General features: G+C 40.9%; 1 protein-coding gene across 4 annotated transcripts in view; it reads left to right on the forward strand.

The window, feature by feature from the left end:
* The first annotated feature begins 707 nt into the window (after positions 1-707).
* Positions 708-21,630, forward strand: part of dpy19l3 (dpy-19 like C-mannosyltransferase 3) — a 55,265-nt gene continuing 34,342 nt past the window's right edge. Inside the window, exons 1-9 of one of the 4 annotated variants that reach the window (XM_020080343.2) lie at positions 708-1,526; positions 2,456-2,583; positions 10,194-10,284; positions 13,523-13,644; positions 14,233-14,378; positions 17,423-17,546; positions 17,798-17,932; positions 19,119-19,250; positions 21,207-21,308. In XM_020080343.2, coding sequence (XP_019935902.1) covers positions 1,409-1,526; positions 2,456-2,583; positions 10,194-10,284; positions 13,523-13,644; positions 14,233-14,378; positions 17,423-17,546; positions 17,798-17,932; positions 19,119-19,250; positions 21,207-21,308 — 1,098 coding nt within the window. In that variant the 5' untranslated portion in view covers positions 708-1,408. Of the gene's footprint in view, positions 1,527-2,455; positions 2,584-6,558; positions 7,611-10,193; positions 10,285-13,522; positions 13,645-14,232; positions 14,379-17,422; positions 17,547-17,797; positions 17,933-19,118; positions 19,251-21,206; positions 21,309-21,630 lie in introns of those variants that run through there. The other 3 variants (XM_020080344.2, XM_069532240.1, XM_069532288.1) reach the window with 3 other exon arrangements.

Consider the following 21,630-nt stretch of genomic DNA (forward strand, 5'->3'; position numbering starts at 1 on the left):
CATTTTAGTCTTACCTGACTTTCATCTTACTATGTTTATTCCTGCTTTTTCTCAGGAGCTCTGTGACGTTTGAATTTCCCTACGGGGATTAATAAAGTACTTCTGATTCTGATGTATATTTTAAGTTTATAGTTATATAGAGTAGGTGCATTACTAGGGTAATAGAACAATTTCAATAATATTGCAATATCATTTTCCTCAATAGCAATATAACAAAAGTTCAATATATAAATAGATATAGCATCGTCTATGCACAGTGAGGAGGTATAACACAATGTTTTTTACGTAAAGCAGTTGTTTGTAGTTCTCTGCCCATAAAGACTTTAAAACCACGACCTTCATTTAGGAGCAATAGCCATAAACTAAATAATAAAACGATATTTTCAGTGATGGTTATGGATTTTCACTGATATTATTTTTTATCTTGACACAACCAGTTGTAAGATTTGAAGCGTTTCCTTCCCTTTCACAGTAAAATTATTTTTTTCACCACTAATCAAAAATGGTTGAAGAGCAGGAATTGCATTCGTTATATTAATTTCGAGCTTGTGCACGGATATGTAAACGATGTTAGCCTGCGGACAGATATTCTCTGTCTCCTCCAGCACGGGATGACTCACTAACCCAAACCCCTGCTTTTCACTTGAAGCCCCATCTCCGCGCTTTTATTTTGAAGGCGGCCACTCCCGGGTTCCGGTGTGGTCCCGGGCTGAGCCGCGGCTGCGGGTAAGAGGCGCTGACCGATGCTTTGTGCCGGGAGGGGCTGGAAGAGACGCGAGAAAATGAAGAGACGAGGGGGCTAGAGAGACGTAGAGGAGGAGGGAGGTAGAGAGGCGCTGCCGGTCGGACCGTCCTACCGGAGGAGGAGGAGGTGAAGGAGGAGGCTGGAGCATGCACCGCCGGGCTCTGCGCTCTTTGTCGCCGCGAAGACAGACTGAAAACCCGGCGTCCATGACGGGAGCGCGCCTTGCTGTAAAATACACATTGATAAGATTGATGATGAATGAGGCTGCAGCGTAGCAGCTCCAACCTGTCGCACTTTGACCATCAGCTCTGCGTCACCGCCCGCATCACCACTGACGCTCATGTCCCTTCTCACGTCTCATCGTGGACTTCGGCGTAGACCGTGATCTTGAGTGCGGCGGGATGCACGCAGTTTGCGGGTGATGGTGGTGGAGCCTGTGCGGTTCAGGCCCGGCTGAGTGTTTGAATGAAAGGCTGCAGACTGAGGGGGGACCGACTGTGGCTCTGATCGCTCCTTGCTGTGGTCCACACCGCAGCTGTGTGTGTGTGTGGAGGGCAAATCCAGATTTATAGGTGTGTGTGTGTGTGTGGACTCCATCACTTCTGTGTGGGTCCGGTCAGTCCCCAGCACCGCCCCTGTCTGCCCCGCGCACAGTGTTCCAACATGACAGGGCTGCGGCAGCGGAAGGGCAGCAGGGGGAAGGAGCAGCCCCCCGGTGCAGAGTGTCAGCCCCAGCAGTCCAACTGTTGCACCGACCACCACCCAGAGAAGGTGCTGCACGGTGAGTGTGTCATCCTCCTCCACCAGAGCTCGGTTTCATACACAGCAGCAGCACAGTGGCTGCAGGGTCCCCCTCATCAGAAGGAGGGGTGAGCATGCTTGGCAGCCGCACACCCTCTGCTGAAGTGCCTTTGAGCCGGATCCTGCTCCAGGGCCAGTGTTCAGTCTGTGAGCCTGACCTCTGACCCTCTGTGGCTGCAGAGTGGGATGGACAGTTCTCAAAAGGCTTTAAATGTCACATTCTTCATTATTCACGGCTGATTAGCTAGTACACCTGCAGTGCCCATCCAAGTGGTAAATGTTCTGCTCTTTTCTAGTCCTGATGACACTCGAAGCTCCTAACAGTGAAGTTTTACCCATTCACACACACACACACACACACACACACACACACACACAGACCCATATGGTGCACCTCTGTGCAGCCCTTTCTCTACCACACACTTTCATATCTCGTCTCATTATCTCGCCCAAGGGCAGTTCAGCTCAGGACAAAGGCTCCTGGGACTGAACCACTGACATTCATTTTGGTGGACGACCCGCTCTATCTCCAAGCTACATGCAGTCTCGTCCTGCTTGAGTAGAAATCATGTAGGATGTGTAGAATAAGGAACTGAAAATCTGTCAAAGCCTTTTTCTTCCAGTATTCCACGTATGTAAATATATGACATAAATAGAATTACTATTATTACATATAATAATCTGTATTTTACTAGTATCCAGTGAACAGTCACATGGGTAACAAATAATTTAAGGGACTAGTTCATAATGTCACATTTAAATTAGGCCTATGTATTTAAATGGCCCTGGTGCAAGTTGACTTACTTAATGAAGTGCAGTCGTCATAGTCAAGGTCTTAAGAAATGCCATAGACATTTACTCTGTTCCATTCAAGTGTTTTGAAAAGTTATGAAAACTTAATGCTTGCAGGTGATTGGTCGTGGGGGTCAATAGTATGGACATCTGTTGGCTGGTCTGTGTCCGTTGGTCTTGGCCTGCTATGCTGTATCTACGTGGCCACACTACATGAGAACGACCTTTGGTTCTCCAACATTAAGGTAAGGGCCCCTCTCTTTGCCTATAGTAACAGGACAAATGTCTGCTGTGAGAAAAGCTCAGTGCAGTTACAGCAGTGGCACTGCAGTCAGAAGTCATCTATCAAAGATCGACCGATGGAAGTGTTTGCTAAAGGTTTTTTAACACATGCAAGGGTCACATCACCACCACAATTTCAAAGTGTATGTATTTGATTTTTTTTTTTTAACAATTATGGCTAAAGTATGGTATGTAGAATTGTTTTTAAATTGTATTTGATTTCTGGAAATCCTTGCTCTGTGTCTCGTCATCCCCCTGGGGTCCTGACCCCTAGTGTGAGAACCACTGGATCAGACAGTGTGGTTGTTATTCCTGTGTACCAACCATCAAAGTACAAGCAACAATGACAAACTGCTGAAGACTGAGTGTTAAACATTGTGCAAGAAGACACTAGCGGTTATTACTGGCATGCAGACAGTGTCTTACACGTATATGCAATGTTTATGCAGCGTTTATCACGAGTACAGATAAGGTTTATCTGTAGCAGTGCAAATATACATTGGAATTGATTGAATTAGTGTTGATATCTATCAGAGTTACTATGAAATATATTTATGGTGAATCATTCAAGCTCTCTGACCTCTGCTTGTGTGATATAATACAAATGTAGACAGAAAGGCTGTATATATATGCCTCTGACAGTTTTCGTCTTCTGGAAGAAGATCTGGGAACACATGTTCTTTTTATGTTTTTTATGAGTCTCTTGTTATAAATCAGATTGATGTCTCTGACACTTTTATGTAGGGGTCATCTTAGGTTTTGACATCCATGTGTAAGACTCATCAACCACATCACATGTGGATATTTACTGATGGAAAATATTTTCGGGTTTACATTTTTCTGAAAGCTAAAAGATTCATCTCACTTTTTTCTGTTTATCCAAAAAGGAAATGTAGCGTCAGTAGAAATGCCAACCCTCTCATCCATGTGTCTCCTAAAAGTAAACCGCAAACACGCCATAAACTCCTGAAGTGAGATGAATATTTTTCCATGAACTACAGATGATTGATTTTCAGGCCTGTTCAATGAACCACATAGAGTCCTGAAACAACCAGTCCTTCTTAGAGCCTGTTCAGTGCTGAACAGCAGCAGAACATTGTGCCCTGCCAGATATGATGTCATTTTTAAATACTTAAAAAAAAAAGAAGGTTTTTCAAACTTTTAATTGGGTTTTAATTTAGGGAACACACACAGAAAAGAGGAACATACCCCCAAAAAAGGAGGAGGAGGAGGAGGAGGAGGAGGAGGAGGAATAAAATGAAGTAAAAAAACACCAACGTAAACATCCTGGAGAGGATCTGTCTTTTAGATGAATTCCATTGTCTGTATACATATAGTATATATACTTACTTTCACATGCACTCATACCTAACATTTAGCATATATACTCAGGTTAACTTTACATGCTTTACATGTGCATATCCATAGGCACTTGTTTACATCAGCCTGTGGTGGGAGAGAAAGGTATTTTAAAATGGGGAAAAAAACATCCTTAACATGTACATATTACTGTTAAACAAAAGCAGGTCTTTTACTTGACACATAGATAAATTCTCTCCATTGTATGTATATTGTAAAGTATATCAATCCACTCATTCATGATTGGTCTGTCTTAAGTCAATGTGCCTGCAACTAGCAGCACCCTTAACATGCATTTATCTTTCTTTGCACAATGAAGTTCTTCTAGATGCCCAAGGTACATGATTTAAAATTAAAAATTTAAATGTGTATTGTTTTTGTATCTGAACCATGTAGTGAGATTTGGATCAAGTCCAAAGGATGGATACTGTGCACACCCCTAACCATAGCAGAAGTCTTGTTGGTGTGATAAATGATACGTCCATGTTCAAGTAATTCCTTGGCAGACATTTCACCTGAGTGCATAACATTTTTCAATTGGAACACACAGATTTAGATCTGATCTTAATCACAGAACAGACTGCCCTCTTTGTGCTCAGCAGGGGGAGAGGATAGCGTGAGGAATCAAACAAACAACTGAATAGGCAGGCGCCCAAAAATGTTCGACTCAGAATTCGTCAGCATCTGTCAGCAGTAAAATGCTGTGCCAGGAGCTTCATCTGTGTCACATGCAAATGTGAAATGCTCCTTGAGCCACATGGAGACAATCTGATCCTGCAGTGGATAATTTGTGAGTTTTTGTCACTGGGAGACAAAACAGTACATGCAGTTAATTAAGCAGAGTCTGCATAGACACAGTTTGTGGTCCTACGCTGTCTTGTTCCTGTTTATGTGTGTTGTGTGTGAAGGGAAGAGGTAGACAGGTGCTTTCATTTATAATGAATGCAGGTCACTTTACAGGCCTGCTGAACATTTCCCCGAAATGTTCCCACATAAGATGGCTCCTGGCTGACATCATCACACATTGCAGACACGTGTTTGTCTGTGTGTGTGTGTGTGTGCGTGTGTGTTTCCTTCTGTTAATGCTATCAAAGGCTGTGTGTCAGACCACGTCCACACACTGCTGGCTGAATCTGAAAATGCTCATTTGAGTAATGGCAATGTGCGGCCACAGAAAGACATTCAGACTGTTTTTAGTAAAGGTTGCCAGGGACACTATAAAGCCCACACAGTAGGAAAACAGATACATCTTTTAAATAATCTCCTATTTTTTATCAGCAAACAATAAAAAATGTGCATCATAACCAATAAACTTGCCTAAAGTATACTTATCAGCGTATACTCACATCAGAAATGCATGTTGAACAGATAAAAAGCTCAGGAGACTCCTCAACCTACAGGTGTCCGGCGTTGGTTGGTTAAAGGGTCTGCACATCCATTGACTTTGTAAACTGACAATCACACCCACCTCAGCTCAGTGTGTGAAGGTGGGACTGTAAGCTGGTGAACCTCTCTCTGCAGCCGACCACTCATGATCGGACCTGACTTCCCTGCTCTATATGCAAATAAGCATGTTATACATCACTACTATTTTAAAAGATTACACATATTGTCGTTTAAGATGAATCAATGTGTGGTAAACACTGAAAAATATAATATAGAGTCTAAAGATAAGATCCACTAAAGTACAGTTGAGTGTTCAAAACGAACCGCAGACTGAGATCATGCAAAAGTGTGAGATTTTTGTCGTATCATGCAGCACTGTCACTACTCTAAGTCATCTCACCAAATACTGGTAAATACAGGTTAATCACAGCACTGAGCAGGTTTGTTTTTTTAAATGTTTTTTCTTCTGCCACACTATACCAATGTTTTCACACTTATCCACCCTGGAGAATTTAAAAAGCTCAGTTTTGGCAAAAACGTAAACCTCAATGTTTAAGAACTTAGTGAGGACAGGGAACCAAAACAGAAGGGGAAAGATTCATTTCCATGGACGTAGCTAACTCTAGAATCAAATTCCACTTTCGTCACATGCTACATGGTGTGGTGAACAGCTGACACACTATTCAGTTGCTTGTGGTTATGCCTGCTGTTTGAACTGTTTGCGGTTTCTCTCTCCCTCATTGTTCCCCCTCGTTCGCTAATGTATTTCATTCCCTGCCTTCACAGACCAACTGTCTCTCTCTCACTCCGGAGCTTTGAGTGGATGGTATAATGACGTTCCTCTTGGCCCTCTGCTATTTTTGCTTATTGTCACAAGTACCCTTACAATGTGGTCAGACAGCTGGCTTCATCTGGCCTCTTGAATTCATCAGGTGTGAAGTCATATCCACGTTAGCCCCAGTGCCCAGGGGAGTTTATTTCAGACATGTGCTCACAGCTTGAAGCTGGTTCCAGATCCACAAAACCCTGACAAACGTTCCCCATATTTTCCAAATGATACTCCAACATGTTCCTCTCATTGCTCTCCAACCCCCACCCATCATACTCCTTTCCTGTGTGCACGTGTGTTTTTATAGACAAGAGGTCACCAGTAGTCAACTCCCTTCTAATTTGCTCCCTCTGGCTGCTCCAGTTATTTACAGCCCATCCAGTTGTTTGCACTCTCGCGGTAGCTCAGGCTTAAACTTTGCTTTTGTCACCATAAGTAGTAGCTGATTTTTTGAGAGATATTGCTTTTTGTATTGAATTCTCTGTTGGAGTTCGGGGGTTAGTGGAGGTCATCCATGTTTCGGCTCTGGAGGACAAGAAATAGAGAAAAGAAGAAATAAGGCCAATGCTGGACCGACCCCTTGGATTCTTCAAGCACCACATCAGGGAGATGGGAGTTATTCAAAGACCCATAAAGAGGAAATGGTAACAGAGAGAGACCAAGACAAGCGGATGGCTGCCTTTGGAGAAATGAACTAGCTGTCAAGGTAATGAGCAATGTGTGAACCTGTTAACTAGGCGCTCTGACCTTAATTTAAACTGGGGATTAGCCATCTCATCAGAGTTCTTGGTGAGAAGCCAAAGCTTGTTTTGCCTTTGGCAAACTCAAAAGAAGGATTGGAAAGGAAACTAGCTGCTCCTTCCCTCAGAGAAAGCTTTTTGCATATTTCCTTTGGCAAGGAACTTTGAAGTGATTAAAAGGCTAATTTATTTGGACTGACTTCAAGAAAAGAAAAACACTGCATTTACATGTATTACCGTAATGGATTCGGATCAGTTCTATTGCTTAACCCAGGAGCATCCTCTTGATCTACCTGAATTCAGCTCATCAAAGGATCCAAGAACTTATTGATAGTCTCCGTCCTCACAGGCAATGGAGCTTCGTAAGAGACTTAAGCAGAACAAGCAAAAACATAAGTTTGGCCTTTCACAAGATGCACCAGCGGAGGGGAGATGCAGCGGTAACATGGTGTTGGGGACGGCAAGATCTCATGGTCCCCACGAGCGGGATAGAAGGAATGTTTCTCTGTTTGGAGGATCGGGGACTTGTTCCGGTTCAGGCATTTCAACCCGGTGGCCTTGGCGACTGTGTGTTTCCATGGCAACAGGGCTGCTACTGGCTGTCCTGCTGGCGGTGACTCAGGCCTGGTGCGTTAACGCCTTACATGAGAATCTGCTGTGGTTCTCTCAGCTCATGGTAGGAGTTGTATTATTTGTACACACACATGTATATTAGTATGTCCCCTCTCTGCATTAATGACAGCGTGCACTTGATTCATTTAAAGGAAATATTTATGCTCATATTCATGTTCAGTATTTTAATCTGGATTATTTCTGCTCTCTTTAGCCTGAAACATTTGGTTTTAGCTCCGGTCTCTTTATCGCCCATTCTTTTCTGATTGGTAGCTGGCCAACTGTTTCCAGCACGTATAGGAAGTGTTGCCTCCTTCACATGGCTTTGTTATCTTTGCTAGACTAACTGCATTATAAAAATGTGGGGTCGTACGGTAAATGTGTTTATGTAGCTCTTATCGAGTCGTAAAGGGATAGTTCACTGAAAAAAATAAAATGAATGGAGGGGTGGGTGAGGTGTTTCAGTCCATAAACACACAGTCTCAGGGGTAAACAGTGTTGCAGCTGAAGCCAATACAACTACAGATATTCAGGGCTTATCTTCAGATGTAAAACAACAACGGATAAAAAATGTAGCATGCCTCCATACTCCTCATGTGGTGTCAACCAAGTGTCTGCAAGCCCCGACATTCATATTCGATTTGAAACGAGGTCATTTACACTGTGTTTTAAGCCTAAAAGTCCCCATCATTATCTTGCCCCATTCACACTCATTGTGAATACAGTGTGTACATACTGTACAGTGTATATGAGAAAGGACAATTTTGGGCTTCACTACCCAAAGGATTGAACCGCTGACCTTCTGGTTAGAGAACGAGAGGATTTTTCTGTTGAGAGAGAGGATACTTTTTACCTTGGTTAATATTTACACACATAAAAAACCTACATAACACACTTGAGGAAAGAAAAAGTAAAAAAGCATCTTTTATCTCCTTTAACAAGTGGGTAAATACATGATGACCCATGTTATCCAAGCAGAATTTGACAATGTTCCAAAGAGTTTTTTTTAATGTGACTGAATGCAGTCTCCAAGTCCATAAATGTTCAGTGGGGTTGAGGTCAAGTGATTGGGCCTTCTCTGGTCCTCAAGTAGTTGCAGTGTTTTGAGTTGTGTTTGGTTTGATTTATTCTGCTGCAGTTCGAGTCCTTCATCACAAAGATGCAAACATGATAGTACAGCATGTCTCAGAAGAATGGGGTGGTACTTCACCTTGGACAGGATATAGTCAATTCTGTGCAGTTGCTCAACTTCAGAGTCGGCAAAAGACCCCCAGACTTGAGTTTTTCCACCACTCTGGGTTGGATACGCTGACAGTGAAACAGCCTCCCTTGTTTCCTTACATACAGCCTCCTGTTACTGTTATATTTATCAGAGTTGGATTCATCAGTGGATATGACATGTTGTGCTACAATGTCACTAAGATCACTTTTTAGTTTTACTGATTGGAGTCTTATATTCATCATTTAGCAAATTCTGTATCAGTGATGAAGTTGCTTTTCTATCCCTTAAGGAAACAATGCTGATCCTGTTTCTGCAAAGCTTTTGAATCATTTAAATCGTTTTGATTCTAAGAAAGCCCCTAACAATGTCCGGAGCTTCTCCCTCAGTCATTTTTCATTCTCACATACAGCCCCTCTGGAGAATGTCAGGACATAATTCGTTCAGTGTTAAGAGTTCATTGCATGTCTGAAAGCAGCTTAATGGACTAGTACTTGTAGAATATGGTCAGAATATGGCATTGAAAAGTGCATTAGCAGCTAGTTAAGCAGCTGTTAATTGTTGCCTGGTGCCCTGCATATGCTTGACTAAATGACATTATGATGATCTTCAGGACATCTAGGACTGGAATCAGATATCCTGACTAATTAAATTCATCCATCAGTTCCTCTGAAGTCATGGAGATATGCTTGTATGTGTGGGACCTCATGCTGCAGGGACATTTAAGAGAACATTTTACATGCAAATTATCTTTGACCATCATTTTTGATATTTTTCAGCATTATAGCTATTTGTAATTCAAATTCAAAACATTTTTGGGCTATGAGTCATTTCGTCAACATAGTGTTGTACACATTTTGGGTCCATTAGTGTTATTTCATGGTCTTTTTTAAAATGAGGGATGAGCTGTTTTTTTATGTCATTACTGGAAAAAGTATCACTGTCAATGGCTTCATAATAACACTTGAATGTGTATTGGTTTTTAAGAAGCACATTTCAAGATAAAAGGCAATGACTGCATTCATCTGTGGAGGGACAGTAATCCTGGAGAAACAATTTGACAGACTGAGACAGAGTTTAAATCTCAAAACTCTGTGCCAGAGAAATCTATCACAAAAATCTAATATTTTTTGTCAAGCACAGCTGTAAAAGCTATTTACAAAGAGAACATGATATAAATTCTCAGCAGCTGGTTGTCCACTGTGTGCTCCCTCTTTTTACCCCCACATTGGAAACAGTGATCATGCATAGCAATGAACACACATAAACACACGCATAGTTTTAGCTGCCTTATTGTTGCATATTACGATTGTATTAGCTGCTTTGCTTCTACCTCCAGTGTTTCTGTCATATCTTGCCAGGATATCTGTTTTCCATATTACAGAAGTATGTGGTTTAACACAGACAAATTCCTCTTTTTGCTTTCAGGAAGTGGAGCGGGAGATTTCCTTTCGGACAGAGTGCGGACTGTACTACTCATACTACAAGCAAATGTTGCAGGCCCCGTCCATACAGGAAGGTATACACATTACAAGTTTGTGGTGATATTTCATTTTCTACCCTTCTTCTTTCAACCCTATACACCAACATTGGGAGGTATAAATGTGGTTTTCCCCTCTTCTGTCATGCTGGATGTCATGAACATGCAGGAAACTGAGTAGCTCTCTCACCTCGCTGTCTTGCCAAATTACCACATTCACCCAGGTGACATTTTTCCATCACTGCTAAGCTAATAAAAAGCAGTGTCTACTGCAGAGTCATTTGAGTTGTTTTAGTGAATTATATCCATTCCCATTGCAGACAAAAGCCAGATGTTAGTTGGTTTTTTTGACCAGTGGAAAAGGGGCTTTACAAAAGTAACTTATCAGTGTATCTCAGGCCAAGAAACATATCATAAATGCACTACATTATCTTATCAGGTAAAAGGCTTTAAAAAAGCTCAGACCTCTGACTGCATCACAGTTCAGGCCAGGGATAGCAGCTCTGTTTGATTTGGCAAGATTTACATCCCTGCGACTTCAGTCAGTGTAACACGAGTGAACAGTATGTTTGCTCAATGCTCGTTTGCTCGACCCCATTCTAGAAGCCTAATATTAATGGTAATATCTCATATTGCCATGCTTATACTGTTTTTTGGAAATGCAGATTTAGCTTAGATTTTGCTTTTTGCATCATATGCAGTTGTTCATCTCAGCTCTCATGTTTTAAATTAGATTATATTAGTTAGTTAAAAAGAGTATCTTAAGCAAACAGTGTTTATCAAACAGTCAATGTGGGACACAACAGGACAATGAAGGTATACATATAGATATTTTGAGAACTGGTACTATATGAAACTGCCATAGCTCTAACCATTAAATGATCTCAGAATGGCCAGTCTAAATTTAACATTTTGTTTACACGGATAAAAGTTACCTAGCTACCTACGCCAACAGGGAAAAAGAAACTTTCCCCCTCCATTTGCAGACCAAACAAATCACTGCAGTTTCTCATGACGCACAGTCTGTTCTGTTGGAAATTTGGCAAATTATTTTGTCCCCATTATCATTTAGAATTCCTCATTGGAAACAGGCCTAATTTTCCACTAAGCCAAATAACTGAGCTGTAGGGTAATCTGGAGAGGAACTGGCTGACCTCTCCCTCTGTGTCACTCTGTGTTTGCTTCTTCCCTTGTCTCACTCGTTACACAAGCAGGAGAGAAAGATAAGGGGATGGAAGGAAGAATGGAGTAATGGCAGAATGAGAAAGTGAGGTGAGGGTGAAAGATAAAGGATACATGAAGAAAACGAGTTTTAGAGGCGTGGATGAGGACAGGAGAGGATAAAGGAGGCAAGATGGGTAAGAGGAGAACTGAGGGAACAAATGATGAGAGAAGGAAGGAGGAAAGCAGAGGGATGAAGTGAAATTGGCAGTCGCTGTGTACCCACTTTGTCTATGTAAAGCAGTGATGGTGTATATGGACTTACATGGCTGAAGAACACAGCAGGGATCAGGCTGACACATCCCAGTGTGCAGCAGGAAGTCAGCTCTCCGCTGCTACTCTGCTGTCGCATTTTGTTGCAGTCAAATAAAATACATTGCAATGATACTGCACCCAGTGCCCAATTTGGAGTAATGATGCCAGTCTGTGGTGAGAACTACTCATTTTACGCCGCAGGATAATGCCATTGTTAAAGAATAATTCTGGTTTATTACAACTTCGTAGTTTTTGTCCCCTGTAATCCTGTAATACTTAAATTGATCTCACAAAAGTACTGCAATTTCTGAGAACGCAACATCTTTGATAAAAAGTCAGAGTGGAAGAGGCACAGGTAGTCTGATGGTTGTAAACAAAGCACCTATGTCATCAACCATAATCTGAAGAGACACAAGGGAAATGCTAAAATTAGAACCATCACTGCATGCAGAAATACTTTGCTTTGCTACAACCCACTGTACTTGTACTCAGGACTTTCTCCTGTGCATTGAGAGATTGCTACTAATATGTTGGGTGTGTTCACTCTAACTTTGTACATGGTGAAACAATCTGGCCAAACTATAGACTTGTAGTCGACTGTCTGTCTTCTGGCAGCTTCAAACTGCTTTCTCTATTGGATTTTTTTTGTGCCAATGTTGCTGTGTTCCCAGATTTCAGTAATTACTGTGGTGAGTACAGTGTTAAAGGGTTTCTGTTTTTGCAGCATTGTAATGTCTCTGTTTTCGGGCTCTCTCAACAATATAGACAATAGTGGCACACTGTAACAAAACTACAAACTGAAACAACGTGAAACTGATAACTGATCGTATCCTACTGTCTCTGCCTGTCCTTTATGAATTATTGTGGTGTTTTGAGGTTTAGTCTATCTGTTGTTAATCTTATTTTCATTCATTAAGGTCTAAAAAGTCTTACATTTCCCCCCATTGTAGAATAGCTGTTTTATCACACATGATATATCTTTAAAATATTTTAAAAACAAAAGTTATAATAAACCAGAATTATCCTAACCACAGTAATGGATTTTTGACCACATGGGGGCAGTGGAAACACTATATAATCATCACCTTAACTTGATACAGTGAACTTGTTTGCAAACGGTTTTAGATGTAGAGCTTCATTAGCACTCACACTGATATTTTAATTTAGAAAGTGAAATGGTTTGAATTATCAAACTCAAGCACTTGCTGGAAGATGTTAAAAACTCAATAGTGTTGTGATCATTCTGGCCCATCAGTCAGGTATACAGCAGTGGTCAGTTGTTGGTACCCACTATAGATATTGCTTACAGACCTGTAAAGGATGTTTGGAAGAATCTCCTCATCTCTGGATCTCATGCAGAAAATTGTTAGTTTCAGTGGAGGTGGTTGCTTCGGGCCACATCTGCCACAAAGCGCCACAGGACACCCTGACACGTACACTGATGCTGTATTTGTGCTCACTCGCTGGTATAAACTCTCTTTTTCTTTGACAAAAAGCAGCACAGCCTTGCTTAGCTTTTTAAATCAACAAAGGAAGGGATGTTTGAAAGCTTTTAAGGTTGAATGCACTGATGGGTTCAGACGCCCAATTTGCTCACAGCAATTAAAGAATTAAATCCTTGCAGAACAATCTGTGGGTTTAGTGCTTGACAGAAATTTCAAACGACGTTATTATGCTTTAACAACACCACACTTTGAGAAAGATTCATACTCTTTCCTCCCTGGTTGTCACAAACCACTAATAATTGTTATCTGTCTATGTCACTGTGGCATTTTTAAAGTGTTTTTGTGTGTGTTCTTAGGGCTTTCTGATTTGATCCATGACAACTTGACAGAATCTAAGAGGACCATTAATCTCCTACAGCGAATGAACATCTACCAAGAGGTCTTTCTCAGTGTTCTCTACAGATTGCTGCCCATTCAGGTAACACATCACTCAGCTGTCAGCTCGTCACAATCGGCTTGTATAACACAAAGGATTAGAGTAATGACTGCCACTGTTCCAATGTGATTGACTGTTTCTGTGGCTTTTCTTGTCATTTTGCGATAAAGCTTTCACCTTGAATGAAACATTTCAAATAATATCAGTGTTGCGGTGTTTTAAAAATATTATTCACAATAATATTTACCTCACAACTCGTGACAAGAACACGACTTGTAGTTCTTGTGTTTCAATTAGACATATTATGAGAAAGTCGGGTATTAGAGGTGCTGTGGCATTTGATCTTTTCGCTAACATGGCGTGGCATATTTGCACTAGAGTTTTGGAGGAAAAGGTTTCTGTGCTGGCACATCAATTAACCGAGGAACAGCCGCTGCACTTCTTCAGTGATCTCACTGTGTGACAAGAATGTCAGGAAGTGAAAAATCAGACCAGGCTTTGAAAATGCCACAGTGCTCCTGAGTGCCTGATTCTGTCACAGCAGTCAACTCTCTGTATGTTCATTTACACTGCCTAATGAACCAATGGTCTTTCTCTGTGTGTGTGTGTGTGTGTGTGTGTGTGGTCCAGTCGTATCTGGAGCCAGTGTATTTCTACATTTACACTGTGTTCTCACTCCAAGCGGTGTATGTGATCGCTCTGTACCTCACAGCATGGCTCCTCTCTGGTTCCTGGCTGGCTGGTACGCTCACTGGGGTCTGGTACATCCTCAACAGGTAGGTAATCCGCATAAAAAGAGGGTTTATCTTCTTATTTTAGATGGCGTTCGGGTGAGTCACCCCAGCTTGACAAGCTATACAAAATCTCACAATTCTGTCTGTGTAAGCCATATTTAGGCTGCAGTATCACTGTGAGTACAGTGTACCTAGACAGGAGACTTGCATTTTTACCATGTGTCTGACAAGCTAGTTTCTTGTTATGCCTTTTTAAAACTTGCTCGTAACAGTATTATGATTATATATCTGACTCTCTGCCTCTCTATATGTGGAACCGTTCTACTTATCGGATTCACAGTTGCTATGTGCATTGTTGATGGCCCAGGGAAGTGCAGTGTTGAGTTTAGTGCAGTATGGACATTTGGAGATTCTGTCAATATTCATAAAATTTGAATGAACAGGCGTCCAGCACTCTGTTGTTGGCAGGGGTGGCGGCACAGTGTACCTTCTGTGGACCGAGTTGAACATAACTTCTTCTACGTCCTCAGATAAACTACAGCTGTGGTTGGCAACTGGGTCAAACAATGCGTCAAAATCTCTCCAAGATCATTTTAATTATCTGATAATTTTTATCTCACCATATTGGACTGACACAGACGCAGATGGCTGGACCCCTGAGGGGTGCTGATCTCATGTCATGGCATCAACATTCATATAATCAATTCGTGTTCCTGAAAAACTCAAGCACAATGTCAGTTTTGTTGCAGCAATGCTTCATCCTGCGCGGAATTACACAGCTTTTATTTTGAGAAGTTGTGAACTTTGGTCTGAAGATTCTATCATTTGCCTGACAGCAATTTAATAAATCATTCAAACACATGTTTATTAAAAACATAATATTGAAATCTTCACTGCAGATAAGTCAGGTAGGATGAACACAACAATAAAAAGTGACTGTATATTGAGAACTGTTTGAGGAGGACTCACATAATAACAAGGAATAATTGTGATACAAAGTAGCTCTAAATGTGCATTATGTGTTAATGCAGGTTTTATTGAAGCAATTACAGAGATACGTGTCATACACCTTTAAGGAACTTCATATCATAACACTTCAGGTGAACCTTCCTAAAATACGCTTATTATGTGACATTTCTGAGAACATTGGAGTGATTTACATCAATTGATCAACACTTTCTCCAGTATATCTGACAACAGTGTGACTGCTTACTTCAAATCCTGGATGTGATAATTACATTTCCACTGACACTCATCCATGTACATGAACTGATGGATGTGTGGTGTTTTTTTCACAGGTTTTTTTTATGATTTCATTTACATTTTTACGTGTTATCAAGCTCTGGTTTCCTCTCTCTCGTTTTTTTGCTGTATAATTTATTCAGTGTTTATCATTATTAATCATTCCCTGATATTCTGCTCAAATGATAACTTTCCTTGCATATGTTCTACCTACTGTATACATCCCTTCAAACAGTTTTAAAGTTATTGTAATAACCTGCCTATTATATTGCTATTTCTCTGTATCATTTTCAACTCCGTATAATAGGAGCTGTCATATTAACAGATTTGGCAGTGTGATAGACACATTTAATTATGAGTGCTTATTTATAAGGAAAATCAATGAATCACTTCGGCCACAAACTCCTGTGAATGAGATTATTTTAATAGATGTTAATTTTATGTTAGCAGTGACTGTTTTTGAAGATGTGTTTTCATTGAGGATTCTTTCCCCTCATGGTTCAGTGGTACTGAAAATACATCGCCCTGAAAAGCAAGTCCCTCTGAATGATGAAAATCCAGCAAAGCAGTATCATGTGAGCAGAATATGAATTCAAAGAGAGCCAACACTTAACTTTGATGTGTTGCCTATTTCTTTAACTGAAGTGATTTGGACTGTGTGACTCAGGCTGCAGACCTCAGTAAATGACATAAGTGATGAGGAACTTTGTTGGATTCTGAACGATTTGGTGTCCTGTAGTGTGAACTGGGTTAAGGACTCAGATTCATGTGGTAAATTACTCTGCCTTCGGTTACAGCGGAAAGTTATATTCAGTGATTGATGACACAGAAAATATATCAGATAAAGGTTTGTAAGCTGTTTGAATTTTGAATGAGTGTGCTACACCATAAGCAAGCCTTTTAAAAATTTAGCACTTTGTATTATTACTGGTAATGTCACTGATTACTGTTAGAGGAGTAGGCAAGAGGTACATGATGCAGTTCTTCTAAATGTCCAAATACTGTAGAAAGTGACATTTACATGTCTTTTGATTATAAAACTGCTCTGGCTGCTGTATGAATACTAGAGAAATGCTCTCGGCCTTGAAGGGAAAACAAGCTTTCAGGACTTCCAATGAAACAGTCACACAACTCGTGACAAGACCACAACTTGTAGTTCTTGTGTTTCAATTAAATGTTTCTATTATGTATGGAATGAATAAATAATATAATATATTTGTCATTCAGAAGTTTCTGGCAGACTCATTTTATTTTTTTGGAAAGAGCCAGGGTAACTTTTTTGTTCCAGTTTCCCATCTTAAAGCTAATGTCAGCTACACTAGCTTCATATTTAGAGTGGTGTCAATAGTCTCACTCAAAAAAGAAAGAAAGAGAAAAAAAATCTTCATTCAATTGCACTGCGCAGTCATAGGGCATGAAAACATCTTTATTTTTCTTTTGTGTGAGTTTTTTTGGGAAATGTGGCAGAAGTTGAAATAAGCTCAGAAACCCTCCTGGCATTTTCTCTGTTTGTCTTTTGGATCAATAGACAGGCGAGGTTTCTGTGGTGACCCCTATAAACAGGACAATACGGGGCCACAGAGTTTAACAACTGTACAAAAGTTGCACTAAGATTTGTTGTGATCAAAAAGTAAACAGCAGTGTGAAAATCATGAGTATTTCACTTGAAACTGTGTTGAACGACTTTCCCTAAAGGTAAAATACATTATTATTATTATTTATTTTTTACAGTAGCAATTACAGAATACACTGTTTACCTGTATCTCAACCAAATTCCTCAGGTTGTTGTTGTTGATTTCCACCATCCATGTTTTTCTCCAACCCTCCTTTGCTCCCTCTTTCAGGGTAGATACCACTCGTGTAGAGTTCACCATCTCCCTCAGAGAGAACTGGTCTTTGCCCTTCCTAGCGCTGCAGGTCACTGCTATCACATGTTACCTTCGGCCTCAGCTCACTGCCTTACAGCAGGTACGCATGAACACACACACACACACACACACACACACACACACACACACACACGCACATATGCACACAAAAACAAATAAGAGCAATTGACTCACCTCATGGATTGGCCTTGATTCGGCACACTACGCCCTATCAGCTCAATAATATGCTGTCTGTAACGCAGCCAGCAGCACAGCACTAATGAGTCTATATGTCATTAGTATCCAATTAAAGATTCTAACCCAGGTCTGTTTGTGTGTTTCCCTCCTCAGAAGATCATGGTGTGGTTGATGTATGTGACAACATTCTGCTTCTGTCTGACGTGGCAGTTCAACCAGTTCATCCTACTGGTTCAGGCTCTCATCATATACACCCTGGACTGTATCGACTTTTTAACAACCACACAGGTATGGAAGAAGAAGGGCCGAATGGTCTAGTTCTATCAATGTTGTAGCTGTGGCCCAATTCAGGAGTTGCTACCTTTGGTCTGGGCGGCTGTGGCGGAGGGGTAGAGCGGTCGTCCTCCAATCAGCAGTTCAATCCCCAGTCTTCCCATCTGCATGCCGAAGTGTCCTTGGGCAAGATGCTGAACCTTGAGTTGCAATAAAGGCTCCAATGTGATGAAATTGGCCTTCAGCCTGTAACGGATGTGGGAGTCAATGAGTAAATGGAAACCAAAATGGCGCCTATTTACAGAAGTTGAATGAAAATTAAATATAGAGCACATATACGTTTTCAAGCCTCTGGGTTACTTTCCACATTGTGTTGCCTATTGTACAAATGTTAGTTTGTCCCTCTGGCTCTGCCTGCACAGTCCCTCTCAGTCCATCGTCAGTCCATTTAGTCTCTGAAGTTTAACAATCCTTGTTCATTAAAATTGTAATATACAAAGAGCAATAGTTTAACTTGTTACCAGCTCTGAAGGTTATATAGAAATCTCTTTTATAATTGTAGTGTGCCAGAAAAATGCTTTTTGCTACTGGAGGTTTTTTCACTGCTGTAGCCAGCAAGGCTGAGAGGTGTCACTATACCCTGCTCTTTAATACAGCGATGGTTACTTCAACCAAATTACAAAAAAGCAATACATTTATGGATATTTTTCCGGATCCTACCACTTTTCAAAAATTAAGCTAAAATACAAACAGTGCAATCTTAAAAATTTAGAGTCAGAGTCTGCCCAGCACCAATTAGGGGATGGAGCCGTGGTAGCATGGTTTAGTTGTTACTTGCACTTGACCAGTCACGAGTCATTCTCAGATATTAATCATGACATTTCCCCCCGTTTTACATAGCATCAAATAACTAATTAAAACCAATCTTACCAGGAAAAACACTTGGACAAACATCAGTGTGTGATGAACATAAAATGACAAATGATAAAATGTCCATCTACTTTGATTTTTTAGTCCGGTCCATGTCCCATATGTTAACATTGAGGAGGCAGGATTTATGACCTGTATTGCAGCAGCCAACAGATGGTGATCGAGTTTCTTCGACTTCACATGTCGTCCATATTTATACACAGCTGATGCATCACATTGACACAAGTTTGTTTGTGTGTGTGTGTGTGTGTGTGTGTGTGTATTTTTCCAGGTGACCACTCTGTACCTTGTTCAAGTGTGCGGTCTGCTGAGTGTGTGGCTTCTTCAGTTCTGTAACTCCATGATACTGGGATCACTGGTCCTGAGCTTCATCGTAGCTGCACTCTTCATCAGACACTGCCAGGTTAGTTTGTGTGTGTGTGTGTGTGTGTGTGTGTGTGAGAGAGAGAGAGAGATGGGTACTGGGGATAACAGTGAGAGTTTGAAATGAGTATAGACAGGAAGGTGGAACATGGAGAATTAATGTAACCATGAAGGTTAGTCAAAGCTTCACAGAGAAAGATCCAGACAGTAGTGGTAGCTTGTTTACAGATGGAAGGTTAACCTACATTGGTGTGACGAGGTCTGTGCTGGAGTCAGTTTTTGCAGAAGATAGTTCCAATTTGTACGCTGGAAAATCATTCTCCTGCTTGGTCGAAATGTAATTTAGTCAAATCAGATCTTATCACAGTAACAATTATTGAAACGTTTAATGTGACAGAGTTAAAGCGAAGTAGAGAGAAAGATGGAGGAAGGTTTAGAATCTGAAATGAGGAGAGAAACATTTCATTCCTGGACTTAAAACATTTGTGTATTTTAATAATATGCTGTAATTGTGAAGTGTGGGAAAATGTGCATTTCCCGTTTTATGGTTTATGTATCTGATGACGTTATACTCCACTTGCTACTGGACTTTAACAACAACAGCCTGCGACCTTACATCCTCCCAAGCCAAAATATTAAAATGTATGTGATACACAAGTATGCAGAGCATCAGCGCTTCACATTCCTGACAACAGATTGAACTCTGACAGCAGCCAGTCACAGTGCACATAGCAATGCAGACCAGAATATTATCACTTTAGAGCAAAATCATTTTGGGTTGGCAAAATTTTCTTCTTTTGCTGGTTTGAATGAAAAAAATCTTTAACGAGACAAATGTTAATTACCAAAATTAAAATTTTGCTACCGCCTCCTTAATGTGCAAGCTGGTGTCTGTGCTCGGCCAAAAAATCATTTGTGAGATTGACGATGCTTCACTCTGCACCATTCCTCTAATATCACAGTAGCTCATGAAATATGACTTGTCCCAAGTAAGTAGGCCACAGGGGTTATTTCAAAATGTCCAATACATATTTTACTAAGACTTCACGTCCTCTGCTGCTCATCTCATTTTTTAAGGTCTTTTAATGGCTGTGTTAAAAGAAATAAAGGTTGTTTCTGTCTAACTCAGCCAGAAAAACTGTGAACATAATTTACATCACTGAATTTTATTCATTACTTTTGTCAGAAATGTCAACAGCTGCTGACAAATGGATTCAGGAAACCATTTACAATTTCATTCAGATTTGATAAAATGCCAAACCTTGAGAGTGGAATAACATATTGAGGTGCACCTGATCCTTTTGCTTATAGATCTTTTAAAGGTGGTGACATTTTTAGAAGATGATAAATGCACTTTTTACTGAACGAACTTGCGCTTTAAAGAGAGCATTATTTACACAAAGTTTCGGAGCTGAACTTGACTTGTCTGAGATCAATTTCAAAATCAATGGTTGTTACGACACAAACTGAACTGGTATGCTATTAATAAAAGCATGGCCTTTTCTCAGTGCTAGCTCCTTCACATTCACCTGCCAACAATTAAATTAGTCTCTACAGTGTATGCAGTTTACTTGAATCATATGCCTCACTTACCTATGTGCAGGCAGACTGTTTGCATAGGGAGGTTATGGATTACTGGCGCTTTTCAGCTGAACTTCCCGACATCTTTCACCATGACCTGACTTGTTGTGCATCCCCTTCAGCGTCAGTCTTTCCTTACCACCAATGCTACACCTCAACCCAAACATTAAGAAACAAACAAACCTCCTAATAGGTCCTAACAGTGGTCAAGACTTGAGACTTTCATGTGACTTTTAAAACTGTTGCCACCTCCTGGTTTGTTAGTATTTAAATCATGATCTGAATATATTATGTTAGCCATGCAGGGTTGGTGTTTGATATCTTGATTGTGTGTGTAAGTTTTTCTACATATCAAACAGTACTGAGAACACAACAGATGCACTGACTCATCTCTGGTTGCTGTCTGATCCTGCAGTCTGGACTGAAGACAGGAAGCCTGCTGGCTCGTCTGGGCAAACTGCTTCTCCACACTGCCATGGTTCTTCTCCTCACCTTCACCATCAACTACCTAGCCAAGGTGCTTCTCTTCTGCTTCACTGCTTTCATTTTTCATTTCTCTCCTCCTCCTTTAATACACTAAATAACCTTCCTCCCTTAACCTCTCCTTCCTTTTCCCTGCCTCTCCTCCCATGTGTGTTCCTTTCACTCGTCTTCTCCCTCTCTCTCTCCTGCATATCTCCTCTTCTTTTATTTTCTTTTTGTTCTCTGTACCATTCTTCTGTACCCCTCCTGGACTTCTGCTGCTTCTCCCCCTCTTCCTTTCTTCTTACTTGCTGCTTTACCACCCTTGTCTTTTCCCCTGGTTCACTGCACTCTCTCCTCTTCCACCTCCCTCTACT

The sequence above is a fragment of the Paralichthys olivaceus genome, chromosome 1 (genome assembly GCF_024713975.1).
Source record: "Paralichthys olivaceus isolate ysfri-2021 chromosome 1, ASM2471397v2, whole genome shotgun sequence".
Classification (NCBI taxonomy): Eukaryota; Metazoa; Chordata; class Actinopteri; order Pleuronectiformes; family Paralichthyidae; genus Paralichthys; species Paralichthys olivaceus.